At 53.3% G+C, this 23,950-nt stretch overlaps 1 protein-coding gene across 17 annotated transcripts in view; it reads right to left on the reverse strand.

The window, feature by feature from the left end:
- SUN1 (Sad1 and UNC84 domain containing 1) overlaps window positions 1-23,950 on the reverse strand; it is a 43,664-nt gene that overhangs the window by 2,643 nt on the left and 17,071 nt on the right. For 3 of the 17 annotated variants that reach the window (XM_043454842.1, XM_043454836.1, XM_043454837.1), the window contains 19 exons: window positions 23,786-23,935; window positions 22,044-22,228; window positions 20,062-20,118; window positions 19,769-19,954; window positions 14,886-15,086; window positions 14,367-14,450; window positions 14,069-14,179; window positions 12,998-13,096; window positions 12,380-12,473; window positions 11,741-11,799; window positions 11,421-11,566; window positions 10,500-10,676; window positions 9,755-9,841; window positions 8,722-8,765; window positions 7,294-7,429; window positions 5,692-5,946; window positions 5,069-5,153; window positions 2,543-2,658; window positions 1,257-1,424 (listed from right to left, as the gene is read on the reverse strand). In XM_043454842.1, coding sequence (XP_043310777.1) covers window positions 1,257-1,424; window positions 2,543-2,658; window positions 5,069-5,153; window positions 5,692-5,946; window positions 7,294-7,429; window positions 8,722-8,765; window positions 9,755-9,841; window positions 10,500-10,676; window positions 11,421-11,566; window positions 11,741-11,799; window positions 12,380-12,473; window positions 12,998-13,096; window positions 14,069-14,179; window positions 14,367-14,450; window positions 14,886-15,086; window positions 19,769-19,954; window positions 20,062-20,118; window positions 22,044-22,228; window positions 23,786-23,862 — 2,367 coding nt within the window. In that variant the 5' untranslated portion in view covers window positions 23,863-23,935. The remainder of the gene's footprint in view (window positions 1-1,256; window positions 1,425-2,542; window positions 2,659-5,068; window positions 5,154-5,691; window positions 5,947-7,293; window positions 7,430-8,721; window positions 8,766-9,754; window positions 9,842-10,499; window positions 10,677-11,420; window positions 11,567-11,740; window positions 11,800-12,379; window positions 12,474-12,997; window positions 13,097-14,068; window positions 14,180-14,366; window positions 14,451-14,885; window positions 15,087-19,768; window positions 19,955-20,061; window positions 20,119-22,043; window positions 22,229-23,785; window positions 23,936-23,950) is intronic. The other 14 variants (XM_043454839.1, XM_043454840.1, XM_043454841.1 and 11 more) reach the window with 14 other exon arrangements.

Genomic DNA, 23,950 nt, shown 5'->3' on the forward strand with positions numbered 1-23,950 from the left:
TCTGGACATGCCGGAGGTGACGGCTTCCCACAGGGTGAGTGTGCCTGATGCCCCTGAGCTGCACACTCACAGACGGTTAAGGTGCTAAGTTTACGTTCTGTGTATTTTACCACAATAAAGAAGTAACCAGTAGGAAACAAGTGACTATTTAGATGTCTGTTTCATAAAAGGAAAAAGGACTTTCTAGGTGTAAAAATGCCATGGAAGAAATTACAGGCAATAAGCAGGTGTAACTAAATATGGAATTAAGACTGACAGTAGGAAGTATATCTGTAACAGAATGACTCATGATCAATATTTTTACATTAGAAAGCTAAAATATTCATAAGGAAACTAAGATACCAAAAGATACATGGATAAAAACAAACCAGACTCTACAAAAAAAGGAAACATGCATGTGCAATACACAGTCATGAAGATTAAAACAAGAACCATCAGGTTAGTGGGGATTTAAAAAAAAGACTCAGAAAGGGAACCACGAGATGAGGAATGCCTCTCATACTAACACCACATGCGGTCTGATGAATCAAAGGCCCCTCGTACCCCCGAAACATCACGCTGCCTGAGTGTCTTTCTGGGGAGCCACTGAAGAGGGAAGGCAGCTTTGGGGAAGCTGGCACATGGACAGGGGCACTCTGGGGAAGCGGCCCAGTGCGCAGTGGCAGGAGGTGATGCTCCAGTGTATCCAGGTGTCAGATGCTGCTAAAACGCGTACAGTGACGTTCACTGCCATGGACAAATTCTTAGGGTCAATTTGCTTTTTTAAGGTAGGCAGTGAAATTTTATGAATGGTGTTGTCTCAAACTGTGCACTTCTTTTTGCCAAGCTACGCAGCTTGTGGGATCTTAGTTCCCAACTGGGGCCTGGGCCCGTCAGTGGAAGCACCGCCTATCCGTTGGATGGCGGGGAATTCCCTCAGCTGTGTGTGTTATGGGAAAATGCCAGTGTTAATGGTGACTGCTGAGGTGCTGGGATCTGGGTGTCCTTTTCCCAGCACCCTCACCATGTCCTCACACCGGAATCAGAACAGACTCCACGCTGAGCAGACGAGAGGTGAGTCCTCCCACAGCCTCCCTCCCTGGAAAAGTCTGGGAACGTCTCCCTCCATGTTTTCTGGATACTCAGAGGTCAGCGGGCAGAGGGGAGGATGCGAGGGGCGACGCTGGCAGTATACTCGCGTCCCAGCCTTCTTGGGGCTCATCTCTGGAAGAGTCCCTGAGGGCTGAGGCGGGGTCTCGGGGTTTGGGTGCACTCACGAAAACCGCGAAGTCCTTGGGGGCGCTGGTGATGCTGCCCGTGGGCGACAGCGCTTTCGGTATGTGCTCCAGGGTGAAGGCGGTCGGGCAGATCGTCATTGACAGCCTCACCACCAGATACCCCTGGGAGCCTTTGAACGCCCAGCAGTTCCCTGGGTAGATGTCAGGCTGAGGAAAGGCAAGCACTAACACTTAAAAGCTGAACAAGCTCCTAACCACTCGAAAAAGCAGGAGTAGTGAGAGAAAAGACTGGTTAATATTGAAAAAAACAAACCACAGAATTTTTGTTGGTAAGAAACGGTCATACGAAAGATCAAAAACAGGAAGTGAGGAAAGGCATCCGTGACTTCATCCTGAAGGGCCACGTACACAGTGCGAGGTGACGCCTGGTGGGTAAGCCTGAGAACAGGCGGCACACGGCGCTGCGAGCACCTCAGACACAGGGAGACTCCTCATTTCCAGAGCAACGCGAAAACCACAATTTAAGCAATACCTATGCCCATCTCTCACCTAGCAGACAGACAGTAATCCCCACCAGACAAAACCCGCTGTATGCGCTGGGGATGCACACCCCGCACACCAAGCCCAGAGCAGCGAGATGCAGCCCCGGCATCACGGAGCAGACTATGCACGCAGCCACCCTCCGGCTGAACAGAGCGCCCACGTTCACGCCCTGTGTGTGGGGACAGCCCCAGATGACAGAGGCGGAACACTCCCCTGAGAGAGGGCTTGTACTGCGGCGGAGGAGCCTGCAGCCCTCGCCTGGGCCCTGCTGTCCAGAGGCCAAGACCACCCCCAGTCCACCCCTGTGTTCATCTCCGCCTCTCCAAGTGCCCCAGCCGCCCGCCCTGTGCCTGGGGCTCCGGGTCCCCGGCAGGGTCGTTCCTGCCTGCAGCAAGGCCAGGCTCCCCAGGGGCAAGCCAGGCTGTGCCCTCCCACATAGGCCTGGGTCTGAGTCGTAGGGGACACCCCCGAGAGACAGTGAAGCCCAGCACGGGACAGCACGGGCAGCCTCGCCTGCCCCGAGTCCAGAAACAAGGAGAGCCAGCAGAGGCGTCAGAAATCGCCTCTGAGCGAGCAGGGACGGCAGGGACCGAGAGGTGCGCGACTCTGCTCCTGGGTCTGGGGCCGCTGCGCGAGGCACACCCTGGACCATGGACTCAGGACTTGCATGCTCCAGCCTGCACCTTTGTGGAAGTGGAACGCACACACCCCCAAACGGTCACAGCCGCACCACAACTGCTCAAGGCCGGGACACGCATGCGGCAGCCCGGACGCCTGCTCACCTGGATGGCCACCCGGGGCGACTGGGAGAAGTACCAGAGCGGCACGCCGAACAGGCTGATGAGTGCGGTCTTGGTCTCGTACGTCTCGGAGCAGCGGGTACTCAAGACGCTCCCCCCTGTAGCAGAGCAGAGACGCGACTCAGCATCTCATCCTACTGTTTCGGAAGCAGCATCACTCTCACCTTAGGCATCTGTCTGTAATGTTCTAAAAATTCTCACGTTTCTAGTCATGTAAATAATCTTACATGAAGAGCAGCTCCAGTCTTACTTTTTTAGTATTTATTTACGTGGCTAACGGGGTCTAGACGCAGCACTGGGGAGGTTGGCTCACGGCCGCGCCTGGCCCCCTGGGTGTGGTGTGCCGGCTCCAGAGCTCAGGCCTTGCTGCTCCGCAGCACGTGGCCCTCCCAGACCAGGGGCTGCACCGGGTCTCCCGCACTGCGAGGTGAGTCTCTAACCACTGGACCACCAGGGAAGCCCCTCCATTCCTAACTTTACTTTTTCCAAATTCAGAGTCCACAGTTCACAAATGTTTTAGGACACACAGTCCTAATGCCAACAAGACACTGGGCTCCCCACCTGCCACGATGAGGGTGGTGACTCTGAGTGAACTCCTGTTCTCATTTTAAAATAAAGAACGATGAATCTAACCAGGCATCGGGAGTTCTCAGAAGGCCTACTCACTGCTGGGGTAATGAGCAGTGTCTGCTAACAGGACAGGACTTCTCTTTGGAAATAAACACAAATGTCCTGAAGTAGATAGTGGTGACCGCTGTAACAGGAGAAGTATGCTAAAAGCCACCCAACTGTACACTTGAAAATGGTGAAGTCTGTTATATGAATTATATCTCAATAATTATAATAATAAAAAGTGTTAAAAGAAATAAAGTCCAATTTGTCTCTCAGCAGGAAATGGGATAGGATGTTGGTGTCAAAACAAGTTGGCGCGGAAAGAAACATCAACTAAAATAAACTACAAAGGAAACAAGTGTGTGATTAATAAATCCAAGCAGTCCCGAGCCATCTGTCTGCTAGGACCAGTGGCGCCTCAGCTGGCTGCATACCACCACCCCGGGGACACCGGCAGATGCAGCCCCGGCCCCTCTTGGGGCTTCTCACCTCCAAACAGGAGAGGCGCGCATGGGACAGAATTTTAAACAAGAAAATAACGTGATTTTGATCTAGCTGATCGGCAGGTCCAAACTTCTGAATTCTTTTTAAAATATCTTATTCTCCATCTAAAAAAGTGTCTCCTTAAATACAGTGACTCAGTTTTTTCACTTAGGAAGAGCCAATAAATGCTTTGCTCAGTAACAGAACATTCAGTTCAGCCTTCTGGGGATGAGGAGAATTCTGAATCAGTGACATACCAACCTGTGAGGACTTACACCTCTAAGAAAACATGGCAACTACTGGTCCCATCGAACTGGTAAAAATCACATGCTGTCTCTGAGTTGTGAAAGTTCCCTCAGAAACCACTGAATTTCAAAACACAAAACTAAAATCACTGAATATTCTGAAACAGTCATCCTAAACAAAAGACACACAAGGAGCAGCTGGGCACCTCACTGCTTTCCGATGCTGGAAGAACCTGGCTGCCTCTGGCAGGAGCAGCAGCCCCGAGAGGGTGAGTGAGGGGAGGCCCGCAGCCCCCCCAGCCCCGCCCTCAGCCTGCCAACTGCCCTCACCCTTCCCACAGGTCCTCACATGGTTAATGACGTGTGTCAAGAACCTCCTTTCCTCCAAGAGACCCTAAACATTCAGAAAACCGGGATTTTCTCCAACGCATCTGGTGCCAAATGCTCCCTGAACTGACGTGACGTCCCTCCCGTTTTCACACGCATCTCCATGTGTGATCCCAGGTGCTGTCCTGCAGGTCACCGAGGGCTGACGACAGAGGGCCATGGACATGCTGCCTCGCTGAACCACAGGCTGGCTCTTCCAGCACACCCGGGGCCACGGCCATGCAGCACCTCCGACTGGCCTTCTTGAGAAGCCGGAACAGTGGCCATCCTTTCTACCCACCAGCTGTGGCTTCTGACACAGTAATGGCCATTGTTCTGTCATCTGTCTCCCCCTTGGAGGGGAGGTTCTGGGTGGCAAGGACCGTCCGATTCACAGTTGTGTCCCTGATGCCCCCAATGGGCCCTGCACGTGGCTGACAGGGAGCACTACTGTCCTGAGAAGCAGTCTAAAAAATGCTCTACAGTCAGTGGACTTCTATACTTTAAAAAACCCACACACTTTACAACACACAAGACTGTAAGTGAATAATCAGTAGTTCTGGGGTTCTGCTGTGGCCTGTCATCTAGCTGCACCCACAGCCTGCGCTCCGGGGAGCCAGTGCATCTCCACCAGACTGCAGGGACACGCCTGGAGTACCGCTCCCCCTCAGGCCGCGCTCCGGGGAGCCAGCGTGTCTCCACCAGACCGCAGGGGCGCACCTGGAGTACCGCTCCCCGTCAGGCTGTCGCATACTTGCTCACGTCCCCGCCCCTGCCCTTGGCTGAGGAGTCGGGCACTCACCCCCGGACTCCAGGGCGAAGTCCACCATGCCCGTCTTGTCCTGGGAGTACAGCTTCAGGGCATTGTTCACGATGACCCGTGCTTGCTGGGCAGAGGCGGCGCCCACAGGAGCAGAGACAAGACTCGTGTTAGTGACAGAGACAGACTTTCAGTGAGCTCTATGTGGGGCATCTCAGCAATGCCAGACTTGAGTCCTGCTTGTGACCACGGGGACCCTGGCGAGGGGGCCAAAGCCAGACACCCGGGTTCAGACACGGCACAAAAGGCTCAGAGCCAGAACCCCTGGTGCCATACAAAGTGGACAAGCAAGGGCTAGCATTAGAGATGGTAACTGGGACTGCACTGTGGGAAATTTTTGTGTAATTCCAGAAGGTATGTGGCTACCAGGTAGACAAAATCTTTGGGACAAAAAGATTAATGAAGTATGAAGTGTAACACTTCCAAGAAGTAGTCTGACAACAGGAAACCTACTTTCCCCACACCCACCTGGACCTAAGCACTTTTTACACCATCGCCACATCCTTAAGGAACCATCGTCAGAACAGGACATCAGCATCTGCCAGCTTAATAACCACATGGGCAGTTTCATCACCATGTGACTTAAACGTTCCTTGTCTACTCACCGCTTCTGTTATTCCCGAAATGCCTGCTCCGCTCACAGCAGACACTACAGTTTCGGAGGTCGGCACCTCTCTTGTCACAGAAATGTGGTGCGTGATGTTCCTCAGGATCTGCAGCTCTAAATCTCGTAGCAAAACCTGCACGTCACCCTTGCTCACAAACTGAGAGGACAGCTTCCGGAGCAGCCAGTCGACAGAAGCATCGTGCTCATCTCCAGAGAACATGAGTCTGAGCGCCTCTCTGATTTGGACATCCACCTAGAAACATCATTGGCGACTGTCATGTGAACGTACTGTTTTAGATGAATCTTTCCAACTCTCCACTCAGTCCCCTTAGACACCCTGGAAGGACCACACAGCTGATCAAAACCCACGGCAGAAACGCAACACAGTTTCTCCTTTCATACAAAACTTAAGAACCCTCCAAAGATACTGGGATACATTCAAGGGGCAGGGACAGAGGAGAGCAAGTCTGGGTGCTCTGGGTGCTGGAGGGGGCCCTGCCCCAGGTGAGGTGCAGAGATGACGGGGCCCCAGCTTCAAATTCAGTCTGAGAAGTTAACAATCCCATACACAACTGCAGACGTGACTCTGTGCAGGGAGGAAGTGTCTCGGTGCGGTTTATACACAGACACCCGGGAAAGCGCAGCTCCTGTCACGCCGCCAGCCAGTGACCTCCCCATCTGCGCGCTCTGGAATGTTCCACCACGCATGTCAGCCGCCGCCCCGCCTCGGGCCACCTCAGCACCAATGTCACAACTCTGCACGCGTGTCCACGGCTCCCGCGTGGGCTCTTTCACCTCTGCACCCGAGTCCCCAGAGTGGGGCTGCTTGTCTCTGAGACAAAGTCTCTGCGGCCCATGGCCGTCTCAGGGCCTTCTCCCAGGAGGCTGCAGGCCCCTGTCCCCCAGGCCCCCTGCAGGGACGGTCACCACCCCACCAACCTGAGGATCGAGGAGCAGGTGTTCCCGCAACCTGCCACCCACTCAGGGAGACAGGTCGCCTGCCAGGCTGGGCTGCACCTAGCGTCTGACTAAAAACATACGGCTTCAGGGCTATAACAGTCCTATTTTAACGCAGATGTTGTGTGCTGTGAAACAGTACACCGTTACAGTTACAGTTGTTTGTGTATTCATTGGTGTTTCTCAGCCTCAGGGCTCCCAGCACCACAGACCTACCCGCCCCCGCCTGCCTGCCCAGCTCAGCAGCGCCTGCGTCTCTGCAGCGTCAGAGCTCTCCCCGCCCGCAGCTCCAAGCGTAGGGGCTTCTGCTTCTGCGTGAGGATGGGCGGCCCTGACCCAACGTCCTGACACGCGGATGTGAGGTACGTGCGTCTGCTCTGGGGACAGACAGACAAACTGCCCCCCCAACCCACACACAGGCGCGCCCTCGGAGGGAAAGATAGGCCAGCACCCACACCTCGTGTCACTGGAATGGAAGGAATTCGAGGGGAGCTGAATTTTTAATTATTTCATTTAAAATGTTCAAGAAACTTCAAATAAAGTTAAAATAAAATTTTTAAAGAAAGTTGAAATTAAAAAAAATCAAGGCACCAACTCAGTGTTTTTATTTTCCATGACAAAACATAAAAACTGAGGCACTGACCTTTTCATGGATGGCCTCCACCTTCTCACAGCTGGCTTGCCCATGCTGCCAGCTGGACAAGTCTGCTTTCAGGTGCCCCAGCTCCTGCTCCAGACGCCCGACCAAGGCAAGCAGGCGCTGCTCCTCGCCAGCCCCGCTGCAGGGGAAGGACAACAGCGCCATCAGGGGAGAGGCCCCGTTACAGGCAGGGTGGCTGGCAACACCCCCCTGCCCCCAGCACAGGGACGGTTCAAGTCAAGGGCCCAGAGACTGTTCCCACCTCAACGTCCGCACCCGCACACACACCACACACACCTGCCGTCAGCAGTGGTTACACCTCTGTTGGGTGGGGGAGGGCACCTCCTAAACACCATTTAATATGTAAAACCTACACCTATCTCCTTAAAATTCTGAGACTTCATAAACTCATAAATGAGACTATGTTTATTGGTAATCACCATAAAGTCAAGTATGAATTTTTCATGCTACTGGAAGAGAAAACTAAACTAAAAACATACGGCTTCAGGGTTTTAACAATCCTATTTTAATGCAGCCATTGTATGTTATGAAATGGTAGTGTTATATTTATAGTTGTTTATAGGCAGGAACAGTTGTGGAGATACCAACAGTTCAAATCTCACAAGAGTGCCCTCGGGGGTGAACACTGCAGGGTCTGCACGGTCTGTCAGAGGGGCTTTGACACATAAAGGCCCTGAAGGAGAGTTCAAAGGTCTGCCACTCACATCGTCCTGAGGCCTAAAATCACAACACAGGACCCACAGACACACTGGGGCCAGAGACAGGAAGACTGGAGGTCAGAGCTCCCCACTTGTTCTCTCCCAAGTGAGTTACTGGAGTAACAGAAGGGTTACAAGGGCGGGGAGAGCCCTGGTGACAAAACCAAGTGTGTGAAAAAGACGGCCGCTCTGAGGCTCACAGGCAAGGGAAGCGCCACGTGGCTGAGGGCATCGGGAAAACGTGCAGAGAAGGAGCAAGCAGGGTGTGCCGACCAAACATGGCACCCACAGAACTGCTGAGGGCCAGGGCTCAGAGGAGGCCCAGCCGTGCTGCAGCCATGCCGGCTCGGAAGGCAGGTCTCAAGGGGCTGCCGCACTGCGGTGCCCCAGGGCGAGCAGAGGACCCGGCAGGAGGCCCACCGCACCCGGCCATGAGCCCGCGGCCGCTCCTTACCCAGGGGTGGCCCTCCAAGCCGCGACCAGGGAGGGAGGCTCCCCAGAGCACATGGGCCCCGCATCTTTGGTGCGGCGTGGAGGTGGATGGCAACAAGCCTCCCCCAGCCTCCTCCATCCTCAGGTGCCCTGAGAGCCTCCCAGCAAGACAGCGGCTGGAGCTGACACAGGAGCCCGCCACTCCTGTGCTGAGACGGTGCGGCCCACGGGACACCAAGGAGGCCAGAAGGCGGGAGAGGAATTGTGTGAAACGTCCTACCTGACTGTTCTTAGCTTGGCCTGCTCTAGCTCCTTCTGGATAGCCTAAAATGATTGAGAAACAATGTTTAAATACACAAGTTATGCACCAACTTTCCAGGAAGTCACATACATGACCACATACATGTAAATAGAAACAAATACACATTTATCTGGGATTCTCCCCCTTAATTTAAAGCCCAGCCCAGGCTGCTGGTAGGCAGGTGAGGGATGTTTACTTTACTTTTCACAACAGACTTTAAAAGACACATAGTGTCCATTCAGCGAGGCACACAGTTCACCTGGGAGCAGCTTGACAGATTTTCAAACTAAGCAAGCAGCTCCTATAACCAGTACCCAGGCCATGAAGCCAGACTCCGCCAGCCCCACCAAGTGTCCTAAGCGTGGCAGGGCGCGGAGGAGCAGGTTTGCACACGACGCTGTGCCTCGTTAACATGGTTTGCTCACAGCCGTGCAGGCACAGCTGGACAGAGGCCCCGCTCCGTGGTGGCAGAACACGAGCGTGGGACGGCCGCGGACACTCCCAATGGACGAGCAACGCAAACCGCCGCCTCGGATGCCGTCTGCGGCCAGCCCCACCCCGAGGACTACGGTCTCCCCTGAAGCAGCAGCTCCCCGCCCCCCGCCTCCGTGACACCTGACGAGGCCAGACTTTCCCCCAGAAAATCCTCTGCAGACAGGTCAGAGCGCTGCTCCTTCTCCCCCCGGTCCACAGACACCATCCCCCGTGGAGGCAGGAGGCAGCGAGTAGAGCCGTCCTCACCCACCTGGCTCAGACCCTTCCCCTCGAAAAGACAGATGGGAGCCCGTGAGCTGGACACACGTGGGAAGCACTAAAGCAACACTGGAACCACCCAGGAAAAAGGGGGCAGTCAGAAATACTGCTTTTTAGTCTCATGAAGGATGGCAGCAAACGCCCTAAAGCAGCACCTTCAGAGAGGCTGGGGATGTGAACACAGCCACTGCTGATGCTGACTTTTGTCAAGGAAACCGCACTGCGGGGGCTAAAAGTGAAAGGTCAAGTGTATGAATACCTCAGATCTTTCTGTTAGTTCTCCAAGTACATCTTCCAGGCTGGAGATGCGCAATTCATGCTCTTGGTGAAGTGTCACATAGTTGGTCTTGAAAGGGAAAATGAATGAAAAATGGCAGAGAAAATTAAGCAGCAAATAAGCCCAAACCTGTCAGCCAGGCCATGCCGTTCCTCCACAGCACCCCGCAGGGAGGACATCCTCTCTGGGTCTAAGTTCAGACGTCTGAAACCTGCCCTACGGTGGTTCTGAGGAAAATGGACTGACAATCCTTTCTTTGAGAACCAAACAGATGAGACATGAAACATATATATATATATAAATATATATAAGCTCATGGCTCCATAAGGACTAGTAGCTGCTCTTAACTATCTCATGATCTTGAGATATTTGAAATAACAGATTTGAGCAAATTTTCAGTTCAGCGACAGTAAGATTTCATGCAATTGTGTTCGATCCACTCACGAAATAAAACGCAGGCCAGGGATAGCCACGTGTCCAGCTGCAGCCTGCCCTCCCTCCTGGGAGACACCCACAGGCCCCTCTGCCTGCCCCACCCTGTCCTCAGATGGGGCTTCTCCTCGGGAGTGTCCGGAGCACCCGAGCGCCGGCCAATGCACTCCCCGCAGCACCCCACCACAGGGCCCTCCTGCTCCTTGCCTGAGAACTCCCTGGCGTCACTGTGGAGCCCGGGAACCCGCCAGCACCAGCCCCCTTGAGATGCTGCCCCCCGCCCCACACTCCTCACCGGGGGTGACCCCCCCTCACTGCTGCCGTCCGCCTGGTCCACCCGAGCTTGCAGCTTCTGGAGCAAAGCCGCCAGCTGTCCAAGCTTCTCATCGTGACTGTGACACTGTCCCGACAACGTGGCCACCTGCCTCTCCACCTCACTCATCCGACGCCAGTGGAAGGCCTCATCACCAACCTGGAGAGTAAGAGGTTCCAAAGGGGACAAAAAGACAGGACAAGTCCAGACAGCAAAGCAGAGCGCTACAGGAGAACGTCAACTACAGCTCACACAGCCCGAAGGAAAAGACAGACAGACGTTCCTCAGTAGTGAGTTCCTTTACATGGCAGCCTGTGGGTGGTTTTTATTTTTTGCTTTATGCTTTCTACATTTTCCAAAGTAATAAAAGCTCTTTTTTTAAGTGAAAATGAACTGAATGATGAGATGAATTGAAACACAGAACTTCACTGAACTTCACAGGCACTGCATTTTCACAAGCGAAGGTCTGTCCATGCACCTTCCTAACTGCACATAGGAGCCTGTGCTGCATCACACTTGGGTAATTTTCAAAGTATTTCAAACCCTCCACCAGCAAAAACATTATATGACTCATTAAAGGCTTAGATGATGGTTAGCATTTGCTAACAGTGAAGTATTTTCAATTAAGGTCTGTACATTATTTTTTTAGATGTAATGCTATTATATACACTTAAAGTACCATAAGGTAAACATAACTTTCATATGAACCAGGAAACAAAAAAATCCGTGTAATCCTGGAGCAAAATCCACAGTACTTGAGGTGTGCCTGTATGCATTACTCGAACTGTTTCAGAACAGGTTAAGGAGCCCAGCTGAACTGCCCTGGAGTTTACAAGGAATGCAGAAACTCGCTTGGGAGAACAGACTGGCAATGCCAGGGAAGCGCGTCTCCTGACTGATTACCTGCAGAGGCTGGTTGGGGTGGGAGGCAGCAGGTGTGAGCGTGGTCCTGGGGTCATCCACTCTCTGCACTCTGTGGCTTTGTGTCCAGTTTAACACAGGCAGGAGCGAAAAGACGTCACCCTGGCCCCATAATGAAACACCTGCACCTCAAAGGAGAGAAAAAGCACCTGTATACACACGTGCAGACACTGCTCTTCAAATGACAGATATTTAAGTGCTGTTTTTTCACTAATTCACACACATATGCAAGTGTACGTACTAGTCATGTAAACAAAGTAAACTAGTAAACTAGTCATGTAACAAAGTAAAATTGTACTTACCTAGTAAAAGGAATAATGGAATGAGCAAGATTAAAAACTTGCAAATATTTCGAAGGCACCTAGGAACGAAAAGAAGTAACTTGGGAAAAGCGAAAAGCAGGGCTCACCAACATACCTGACCTTGCTAGGTAATTTTATACAAAACACACCTCCCGCCCTCATTTTAAACTGAAAGTCCACAGGCCAAGAGATGCAGCTAGCTTTACGCACAAGGTCAGTAGATGCCTACAAGAGAACCTGCCCATGCAGGGCTGTCCTCAGGGCCCATGTGAACAAGGCAACAGGTCAATAACTGTCAACACGCTGGGCTGGGTGCACAGCAGGGCACTCAGGGACTGCAGGTGCTGACCCAGGGAGGCAGCCTGGCGCCAGGGCGAGGGTACCAGGAGGGAGCTGGGGGCCGGGCCCCGTCCTGAGCACCCTCCCAGCGGTGTGATCCAGGACGCCTTGCTGAACTTCTGCACCCCAGTTTCCTTGATGACACCTGCCTTTCCTTTTGCACAGGACTGGTTTGAAAAATTACATAAGAATATGAAAGCACTTTGCAAAATATAAAATGGTTAAATCAAACGAGATCATGAAATCAGCATAAAACCAGCTCTTTAAAACACCCAGCTGACATGGTATCAGTCTCCTTACCTTGTAAGAAGAAACACATTCAGCCAAGAGATCAAAGTAACAAGCTGGTACCATCCAATCCCAAGCCACCAGAACACTCCAGACGCCGCCTTCCCTAGAAGAAAACGCCAAAGGTCTTGCGGGGGTGTCTTCAGGAAGAGCAAATCCCTAATGGACAGCTTTGTGAGGGCGGGACAGAAGCACAGGAAATGTGTTAACAGACACTTGAAAGTATATCAAGATGAAGTTAGGGATGAAGTTATATAGGATGATGCTTAGTCATCACAGCAGGAATACCCATAACTCAAACAGGAACATAAATAAGCCACAAAGCAACATGTCACACACAAGACAAGATACAAAAGGGAAAACCTAAGTCCATGCACTCCCAACTACAGCGAAATTAAGCAGCTAGACTTACACAGAACCCCACACACCGAGAAACAAAGAATGCCCATGCAGCTAAAAGCACAGGAGGCTATTAAAGAGTATTTCTAATAAAGGGCCGAGCACGCTACACGAAGGATAAAGGCACGGAAAGCGAAAACGAAATGTTTACTTGGTTAGGTAACCAGTCTACTGCAGGTGCTTAGCCGCCAAAAGCCAAGGAGCGCTAACACGGAAGGCCAAGACAAGCACCTGGGGCGGCCGCGGCCAAGCACAGCGCCGACAGCAGCATCCGGGACCCACGCCATCCTGCGGCTCCGGCCCTGCGCAGCGCCTGCCCCGAGAGGTGACCTGTGCCGGAGGGGACGTGGAGGAGGGGCGCCTTCAGACCCCAGCCCCGCTCCCTGGCAGAGCCGGCCAGCACCAGTGTGCACCACACCCGCACCCGTCCCATCAGAGCCCACGGCCTCCCCGCAGGAACAGCCACGGCTCGTTTACGTCCAAGCAAGACGCTCACGCTAACTCATGAAAACCCTGCTCTGGGTCGCAACAGTTTTCATTCACTTCTGCCTACGGACACGTAGGACATAAAATGCAGAGGTTTCTCATAAACCCATGGGGGGCTGGCTGGCAGCTGCCCTGCATGCAGGTGCAGCGGCGGCGGGCAGAACGTGTACCAGAAAGACACCGCAATCACATAAAGGAAGTAAATGTAACACTCGCCAGCAGTTAACAGGCTCTGGGCGAGACAATGGTCACTCAGACACCAGAATGAAAATCTTCCCACACTGGTGAAAACTGGTGGAAAATATCTTGGAATCACAACTGGCAGCCCCACTGGATGACAGAATAAAACACAACAAACTTGATGCCAAATGTCACACATTATATAAGGCAGAAAACTGCTTGTGAAATCACCCGTTCTCATTTTTTAAGAGTAACCACTGGAAGTTAAACACTCACACAGCATGTGTGTGTTGACTCCTGAAAATGTTAAGTAATTCCAACTCAGCTGATGTGTAAAGACACACGGTGTTAGAAGCTTATCTTTTTTTCTTTTTAATCTACAGCTTTATATTTATTAATTAACGATGAGAGACAAAACCACTCAGTTCGCCTCAAATGTGCTCCTCTCCACACACTTCATTCACACTAGACACACTTGCAGAGAAGCTTTTCAAGAATGATAGTCTCCGTATTTTAAACCAAAGTTACTACTTTCCTGTCAGTTTTACTAAGCCCTTGAATTTCAAGCACAAAGAAACAGTAAACAAGGAGCATTTGTGAAAACACGACAGAACCAAGACAAAAGCGCCGGACGACCTGCGCGGGACAAGGCGAGCCCCAGGGTCCCTGCCAGCCCTCCTGGCCGTGAGAGCTGCGAGCGGGTGGTGACGTGCGTTTCCAGGCGCTTCCTCCCCTTACAGTCGTCGCCTGCAGGGGTGGGACAAGCAGTTAATCGGACAGATGGACAAACACACCCTGTCAATCTCAATGGTGCGCAGCAACGGCAGTTTGAAACAACCAGGAAACTCAATTCACGCAAACTCCCAGCCAGCACCGCTGGTGCTGCCGGCTCCCGGCCTGAGGGCTGTGGGCCCGCGTGGCCCACCATACTTACACAGCGACGCCCCGTTTGCACGGAGGTGGCCGTCCTCGGCGAGGGGCGCTCTCGCGTCCATCCTCCCACAATGACGGGAATGAGCTGCAACAGAGGCGAGAGGGGCTGAGCCGGAATGGGGCTCCGCAGGGCGCAGAGGGGCAGGGGGCCGCCTGCCAGGACACGCCCGCCATCACACAAGGTGGGCCTGCTTCAGTCACTTTTGAAACATTGTAAATGCCATTCAAATAATTTTTTTTACTTTAAAAAGGTCATAAGAATAAAAAGAGGAGCGTGCTAACTTTTTATTTACTGTTTAAATGATGATTGACGTCCAGGAAACGTCCAGAACTGCAGACAGAGAGAGGTGCAGAGCAAGGCTGCAAGCAATAGAGAGAGACAGAGAGAGAGAGAGAGACAGAGAAAGGCCGCACAGGTCAAAGGCAGGGCATGAGCTAAGCGTTGCATGGGGAAGAGTGTTTTCTCCACCTTGAAAGCGCTTGATTTGGTGGAAAAAGGAGAAAAAATTTATTTAAATACCTTTTGATTCATGGCTTTCTGACTCATAGCTTTTTGATTCACGATCTTTTGATTCACAACTTTTCAATTTGTAATTTTCTGATTCATAATTGAGCTTCATTAAAACCACTTGGAAAAGTTGCACTAAGAACGAGGCACAGGATGCCGAGGTGCGCGTGGCCAGCGACCAGGTGCCATCCCCACGGCGGGCGGCGCGGCCTGCTGAGAGACCGTGAGCAGTTACTCTTCCGGCAAGGCGGGGTGACGCACTTTGGCTAAGGCGGGACCCACCTTTTTTTTTGGCCGTGTCATGCAGCTTGTGGGATCTTAGTTCCCCAACCAGGAACTCAACCTGGGCAGTGAAAACTCGCAGTCTTAACCACTGGACAGCCAGGGCATTCCCTGGAACCCACTTTTAAGTGGGCCCCTGCTCGGCAGAGCCACAAACCAGCTGCCCCGAGGGCACTGGCAGCGCCACACGCGTCTCTCCACGGCCAGCTGTGGTGAACACGGGCTCTGAGAACACCAGGCCCAACACTTCACAACACACCACCGCCTTCAGGAACTGGCAAACGGCCTCTGCCCCGACCTCTGGCCCAGCAAGCCCACTGTGCTCCCAGCCACAAGAAGACCCTCAGAGAGGAGCAGCCCCCTCAGAGGCGCTCCGGCAGCTCGTGCAGCCGGGGACAGAGACCCCGACACAGACACTGAGGCTCTGGAAGCTACGGTGAGCCTGGTCAAGGGTGCCTGCCCGCCCATGGCTCCCTTTCCACAGCAGCCAGCATGTCAGGACAGACAGTGCCACCCCTGTAACCTGCAACACACAGGGCTGTGTCTACACGTCACAGTGGCTAGAAATTTCCATGACTAACAGAGTTTCTTCACTGAGTGGCAGCTGAAGAACGAGGCTCGTGCCTGCCCTGTGACAACCACAGGACGGCCTGGAGACGGGGCCGTCAGCCTGGGCCACCGGAAGCAGAGAGATGCGGCCCCATCCATTCATCCCCACTCAGCTCTGTGAAGTCAGGGCACACGCGTGAAGCCAAGGGGACTGGAGGGATCTGAGTGCGAGTGGTTTAGAAGAAATAAGGTCAGGGCTCCAACCCTCTCCCCACATGGCCTGAGTGGAGCAGCAGGCTCCTTGTGAAATGGAGATCTGAACCAAAGAAACCAAAACTGGGACCAGAAACCCGTCAGGCCCACTCTGTGTGCTCCACTCACAGTCCTCTGCGTGCGACACAAGAAACCAAAACTGGGACCAGAAACCCGTCAGGCCCACTCTGTGTGCTCCACTCACAGTCCTCTGCGTGCGACACAAGAAACCAAAACTGGGACCAGAAACCCGTCAGGCCCACTCTGTGTGCCTCCACTCACAGTCCTCTGCGTGCGACACCGCGGTGTGTACTTCACGCAGAGATTGGTAAGAACAGAAAAAAGTTAAGGAGGTGAATCCATGGCCTGTCTCACTGACACTCACAAACACCAAAATCCATTTTTCATTCATCGGTTGGCAACATTTAAGAGAACAAAAATACAAAGACTCCTACTTAGCAACAGAACATGAATGGGACCCCCAGCTGGCCACGCAGGAGAGCAGTCCTGGTCAGTCTGCTGGGAGGTCAACAGGAACAATCTATCTAAACTGACACTATACATCACCTGCTTTCAGCAGCGATGATAATGATTCACAAGCTGCCAGCTGGAACAATTTTTAAGTATATTTAACTGCTGATGGTGGTTTCTGCAGAGGACAGGCTCAGAGCTGCTCCTCCTCAAAGCCGGACAGCAGCATTTCAGCTGCTTCGCAGAAGCCGTGCCACGCCGTCCACGTCAACCTCAGCTGCTCGGGGTCACAGCTCTCCGACCCTGAAGTCGCCCGCCCCTCTCCCAGAAGCAGCAGACGTTCTGTCCTTCCTTCTCTAAAGACTAGGCCTGGTTCAAGAAACGAAGTTCTGCTCAAAGCAACTGAGACAACTGATAAATTTTCAAAGGAATGACTTTTCATTCATTCATCTATCCTTCTTTCCTAGGTTTACACCTTCTACTGGAGGACAGGTGTGTCACCTTAGGCAAGAGAAAGAACACAGAAGCCTGTGTTTTCAGATTCCAACTCCCTGAGTCCTCCTATGGGGTCAGCCCGGGGGCCAGGCAGGCCCAAGGGGCAGCAGACACACAGGAGCAAGTCCTGGCAGAGCCAATTTCCACGTCTCCAACACCACAGGCTTCTCACACAGACGCCGATCCTCACGGCAGAACTGAGTCTGCTCATGAGCGCAAGCCTTAGCATCCTGCTCTGTTCAACACTGTTCAAAGTCCAAGGAAACCATGTGCAAGGCTTTTAAGGTCTTTTTTATGTAGCCCAAAAAATCACATTTTTTCTACAATGCACTCAGCCTAAATCAGAAGGTTTCAGACTCAGAAACTGCACAGCTCAGGCAGGACGTGTGGCGTGTGACACAGCTGTGCTGCTTTGGGCCTGCCTACCCTGAAGACTTGTGAACGAACTCATGTACACCCAAAGAAAACACAGTTTGTAGAAGTGTACAAATAGCAAAGCCTGAATGTCCACCTCCACACCAACTTAACAAATTTTGATACAACCATAATGCAACATTAGGCATCAAAAAGAATCTAAGTTCATGGCAATTACCATTTAAAATGAAACAACTTGCAAAATCACCTATTGGAAACAAAGACAAAAACATACTCCATGTTTCTGTAGGAACATGAAAGCAAAATTTAGACTGTTACACAACACTGAAATGATACGCTAAAATGGTAGATGGTTAAGCCCCCGTTATGTGACTTTCACCTCCTTAAAACAGCAGGACGTTCCATAATGAACAGGGTGAGGTGACGGTCCCTCCAGAAGGGACACCAGACAGGAACTGGGGAGGAACAAGTAGGGGACTCAACTTATCTGTGCTACTTAAAGATTTCACAATGAGAATGTAAGGGAAAAAAAAAACAGAACTGTGTGGGTGGCGTTGGCCTGAGATTGTCACGCATGTTTTGAGTAAACATGCTCATATAACAGATTCCACACAGTATGACCTAAACCACACAACAGAGAAAGCGCCTCCGGGTTCAAGTTACAAGTTATTCTAATTTTCTTCCTTGTACACCTCTGGGGTTTTCAAAAGTTCTTTGATAAATGTTTCACTCAAATAATCAGGAACAAATTTTTTTCAAAGGTAGTAAGTTAGCACTGGCTCTAGAGAGCATTGCTATGATCTAAAAGAACAAGGAGCACAGTAAGAATAGAAGCCCAAAATATCCGTAACTGGTTTTCTCCCCAAAAACACTCAAGATCGACTTAAGCAGGAAGTGGGGTGAGTATCCAGAAGCTGCCCTCTGAAGACCCCGCCGATAGCGCAGCGGGGCTCAGGCCACCGTCCCCAGCTGTCAGGACGAGTGGCTGGCTGCCAGCGACAGAGATGCAGCCGGGGGTGAGCAGCAGACACGACCACAGACAGGCGGCTCCGTCTGGCAGCGTGTGGGGCGCGCTTTCACCCTAAGGAGGGCTCTGCGCTCCATGCAGCAACGGCAAGCTTCAAATGCAGCCTCAATGCCCGACACGCAGCACATCAAGTGTGGGGCCCGGGCCCCAGCCCCAAGGGAGCTCCCAGAGGACCAGCGGCTCGGGGCCAGGTCCAGGTTCCATCACTCGCCGGGAAGTGTCTGAAGCTGGCTGAACCCGTTTACTGGTCTGTACGACGGGGGTGATGATGCTAACAGCGACCACGACAAGGGAGATAGCTGTCCCGGAGGGCTGCTCTGAGGGCCGGGGAGGTCATGGTGCAGAGCCCTGGGCAGTGTGAGTGCACGGGACGCAAGTCTCCACGGCACCCACACACGACCCCAGGACCAATTCCCTGCCCTTCTCCTCACGGTGTCCCTGCTGCTCTGCCAGCCCTGAGGAGGGCAGGAACATGGCAACTGGCAGAACAGAGAGCCCAGCCAGGGGCTAAGGTGCGGAAATGGAACTGAGAGTCAGCCTGGGACCGTCCTCCTTCACGGTGAGACGGTCACTCGATAAACAGGAACTGGGCGCCCTCGTGCACGCACAGGACCCCACCCCGCCCTCCCGCACTGTCCCCTCCCGACCAGGTCCACCTGCACAGCGTGTCCCCCCGCCGTGCCAAGCAGACAGCGCTCAGACCACACAGACATGGGACCAAGGGCTTGGAAACAAGGCAATGCATATTTCAAGTCAAGCGCGCCCAGCCTCCCACACCTGAAGGCAAAGAGCAACTGCAGCGGCCGTGAAGCCACTGACGGGGCACCTTGGCCAGGTGGCCCCCGGAGGAGCCTCTGTAGCTGCGTTCTCCGTGGGGACCTGGCAGAGGCTGACTCTCTCTGGGCAGGTGCTGATCAGAACCGATCAAGCAGGCACACGGGGGCCCAAGGGCCTCCCCCTGCCAGTCAGCGGTCGCCCCGTGAGACCCTCCGCCATGCCTGCCGCCCTCCCAAAAACGCTGGTGTGCCATGTGCCACCTAGAACTCTCGCGCTCTGGTGGGCTGTCCCACAGTCAGGACGGCGACCCACACAGAGACCAGAGACAGCCTGCCGCCCCTTGGGGCACATGGAGCCTGTGCGCCCTTAAGAAGGAAGAGTGCGTCTGCAGGTCCATTTGGAACAGGGTTTCTCCTGCTTACTCTAAAGTTCAGACAGACAGACTCTCAAACACTCCTAGGTACAAGACCCACCACATCAAACGCAGGCTGGGAGAGGAGGAGGAGGAACAGAGCTCATTTTTGGTGCATCTCTTAAAGAATAACTTTGAGCTCAAACCTATGGTGAAGACCGTGAGGTCTGTAAGACAAGGCTGATAAAAAGAAAATGAAATAGCTAGTATTTGGACATGAACCCTTTTCCTCAGTTTTAGAAGAGCAAGACTTACGTCTCTGACTCCTGTCCCTGGAGTAGCCCCTGCAGGCCGGGCCGCGGGCTGCAGAGCAGGCGGTGAGCACGCCCCCGCGCTCGGAGAGGAGGCTGCAGTCGCTACAGGTGTAGCCGTTGCTCCCGGCCGCCTCCGCCGCCCCAGCGGTCACCTCGCCGTTTCCCTGAATGGCGGCTTTGTTCCCACCTGGAGTTTGCAAAAAAGAGATGGCACCTGCTTGTTACAGTCTGAAGACACCTGACTAAAACCTCCGTCTTGAGAAATGTGGGGGAGAAAAGGATGAAAATAATTACCTTTAAGATCTCCATCATCATCAAGACCTAAAAAACACACATTTTTTTGCTGTTGAGCTAAAATGATCAAAACAGGACAAAATGCACACAAGCAAAAGTAAAGGTTACAATGGTTCATAAATGAATATTATGGCCCTGGTCAAGACTGACTTCCTATAAGGCCTACAATTAATGAAGATTCCTCTAGGTACCTGCAGACGTCTGCTTTCCATTGCAGGAGAAAGTGCATCTCTGAGGAAAATGCCTATACACACTCTTCGTCTTACACACACACACCCATCTCACACACAACACCCTCCCATCTCACACACACTCACACACCATCTGACACACACTCACAAACCCGTCTCATATGCTCACACACACCCCATATCACAAGGCTCACAACCCCAATCTCAGTCATACACCCCTCATCTCACATGCTCAAAACACCCATCTCACAGTCACACCCCTCGTCTCATAGTCACACACCCCCATCTCAGTCACTCATCCCATCTCACAGTCACACACCTCCATCTCACACAGTCACACACCCCCGTCTCACACATTCACACACCCCCATCTCACAGTCACACCCCCCTCACCTCAGTCTCACATGCTCACATCCCATCTCAGTCACACACCCCCCATCTTACAGTCACACACACCCGTCTCAGTCACACACTTCATCTGACAGTCACACACCCCTCGTCTGATAGTCACACACTCCCATCTGACAGACACACACCCCCATCTCACAGTCACACTCCCATCTCACACAGTCACACTCCCATCTCACACTGTCACACATCCCCATCTCAGTCACACCCCTCTCATCTTAGTCACACTCCCCTGTCTCACAGTCACACACCCCCCCATCTCACAGTCACACCCCCCTCATCTCAGTCACACACCCCTGCCTCACAGTCACACCCCCACCTCACAGTCACACATTCCCATCTCAGTCACACCCCCCTCATCTCAGTTACACGCCCCTTTCTCAGTCATACACTCCTGTCTCAGTCACACCCCCCTCATCTCAGTCACACCCCCGTCTCACAGTCACACGCACCCCATCTTACAGTCACACACCCCCGTCTCACAGTCACACCCCCCTCATCTCAGTCACACGCCCCTGCCTCACAGTCACACCCCCCCATCTCAGTCACATTCCCGTCTCACAGTCACACACACCCCCGTCTCAGTCACACCCCCCGTCTCACAGTCACACACCCCCCATCTTACAGTCACACACCCCCGTCTCACAGTCACACACACCCCCGTCTCAGTCACACACAATCTCACAGTCACACACCCCCGTCTCAGTCACACACCCCTCGTCTCACATGCTCACGCACCCTTGTGAGCAGAGGAGCAGGCAGGAACCGTAGCGCCAGTGCACTCGCCCCTCTGCTGCCCAGGTACTACTCTGCTGGTGAGCAAAACAAAACCAACATGCAGGCCAGGCCTCCCCAGACCAGCACACGCTATTTCGAGAGCTGGTCTGCTCTCTGCATCGCCTCAGAACGGGCAGCCTGAACGTCAAGGGGACACAGCAGCTCTCGGCCACTCAAGCCGTGGCCCCTGTGGCTGTCGTGTCCTCTGCAGCAAGGATGGGGCGCACTGCTACTGCTCAGGGGGTCAGGTCACAGCCACACTGCCTCTGGAGTCCGTCTGTCCTCACCAGGTTCTTCCTGATGAATCAGAAACTGCGGCCCAGAACCTGAAACCAGGCTGCTGAGTTTACCAGTGACGGCACATCAACACTGCACAAAAGTCCCGCATTAGGCGGTCATGAGCCTGGCCCGAGCCCTCCACGCCACCTTCCGCAGCAGGACACACACTTGGCCATGGGAGGTGGTTTCCTGGCGTTTCCGATTGGATTCAGAGGAAGGCCTCAAACGTTCACTGGGCTCCCCCCACCATGAAGGGGCAAAGCAACAAACTGGCCACAACACTCCTTCCTCTCAGGACAACCAGAGAAATCAGCAGAGACAACTCACCCCAGAAGTGGTCCACTTTGGTCTGCTCACGGATCAGAGACTCATCCAGCACGGGAGGCCGTGGACAGGCTGCGGCCTGCACGGTGCCCGAGCCGCCATGGCTGACAGCCGAGGACAGGACCTTCCTTGAGCTGGGGTGGACACTAAATGCCGACTTGTGTGTGCCGCTGCGCTGTTTGGCTAGTCTAAAGAGGAAACAGTGAGGAACAAGTCTACAAACTGTCTAGTAAATATAAATGATTACGTTTTACCAACACAAAATCTTTGCCTGACAATGAATAGTGCTGTTAAAGTAACATTCTCTTACACCCTTCCTGCTGTAATAAGACACCTATTAATCTAAAAAAGGAACTGCTAAGCTAGTCTCCAAGAACTCCTTTGAAAATTGTATGCACAGGTACTTTGCAGATTACTTGGGGGTCCAGGACCCGATAGCTCAGTTGGTAAAGAATCCTCCTGCAATGCAAGAGACCCCAGTTTGATTCCTGGGTCTGGAAGATCCCCTGGAGTAGGGAAAGGCTACCCACTCCAGTATTCTTGGGCTTCCCTCTGGTTCTGCTGGTAAAGAATCTGTCTGCAATGCGGGAGACCTGGGTTTGATCCCAGGGTTGGGAAGATCCCCCGGACAAGGGAAGGCTACCCACTCCAGCGACCTGGCCTGGAGCATTCCATGGACTCTACAGTCCATGGGGTCACAAAGAGTTGGACACCACTGGGCGACTTTCACTTCGTGACCCAAAAGGGGTTCAAAAAAAAGACAAGTCACGGCACCACAGGCACAGCCTGCGGTTTCTCAGTCACAGTGAGGGCAGAGTCGCGTCCAGCACAGCGAGGAAAGGCTGCCACCAAATCCTTTCTGCACTGGACCCACCATGACGATGGACACGAAGCCCAGGAAGACGAGCTCCCTGCCCTCCTCCCCAGGGACGGAGCAGAGACAGGAAGGCCCCACGAGCACGCACACCAGGAAACCTGATCCTGGAGCCACTGGGGACAGAGAAGCAGCCTGCAGAGCCAGGGTGCCCACAGCCACCCCAGTGAGCCCTCGAACCAGGACATCCAAGAACATCACTGCAAGTGAACCCCACGTGGCCGCAGGGGCACAGTGTGCGAGCGGTCCTGTGGACGGGGCAGTGGCGCCACGGACGTCCACGCCCAGCCCTGCTGTCAGGCCAGAGGCCTGTCCTCCCACCAGTCAGCATCCCCACTCCCGAGAGACAACTACTCAGGCTGGAGACTCATCGCTCTTAACGTGAGCAATGCTAAAGGAGAGCTGTTAATTTCATTCTTCATCTCTTAATGGCAGAGGGATCCTGCACACTCCTTCTTGGGCACAAATAAGTGATGGGCACGTGGAGAGTTCCAAATCAAGTCAACAAGACAACCATAAAGACAGGTAAACATCTAAACTTAGGCCTGTGCCCGTCGGTCCACATAGTTTGTGACCAGACTGCCGCACTGACGACACAGACGCTGCAGGGCTGTGTGACGGCGGGCAGGCCCCCTCCCCCGCCCCGGGAGCCAGCACGCGGCCGAGCTGGGGACACTGGCCCGAAAGCAGGGTGTCCTCGCCCTCTAGACCGACGCCAGACAACCCGCACACCCCAGGCCTGGTTTCAGCCTGGTCCACAGCCGAGCTACAGCCATGTGCGCACCGGTCTATGTGCACACACGTAATGGCAAACTGCCAACAGTAGGGTCTACAGGCCGGAACACGGAGCGCCGGTCCCCGTCTCGCTCACCTGGCCGCACTGTCCCCGGCGGGGCCGTCCCCGGCAGCGCGGGCTGTGGTGACCAGGCGCAGACTGCGGCGGGACATTCTTGGAGAATCAAATACAGGATCCAACTTGTGTTCAGTCTCAAAATCCAGAGCATCAGAAGAATAACTTGAACTAGAAGGAAAAAAA

This window comes from Cervus canadensis, chromosome 32, assembly GCF_019320065.1.
Source record: "Cervus canadensis isolate Bull #8, Minnesota chromosome 32, ASM1932006v1, whole genome shotgun sequence".
Taxonomy (NCBI): domain Eukaryota; kingdom Metazoa; phylum Chordata; class Mammalia; order Artiodactyla; family Cervidae; genus Cervus; species Cervus canadensis.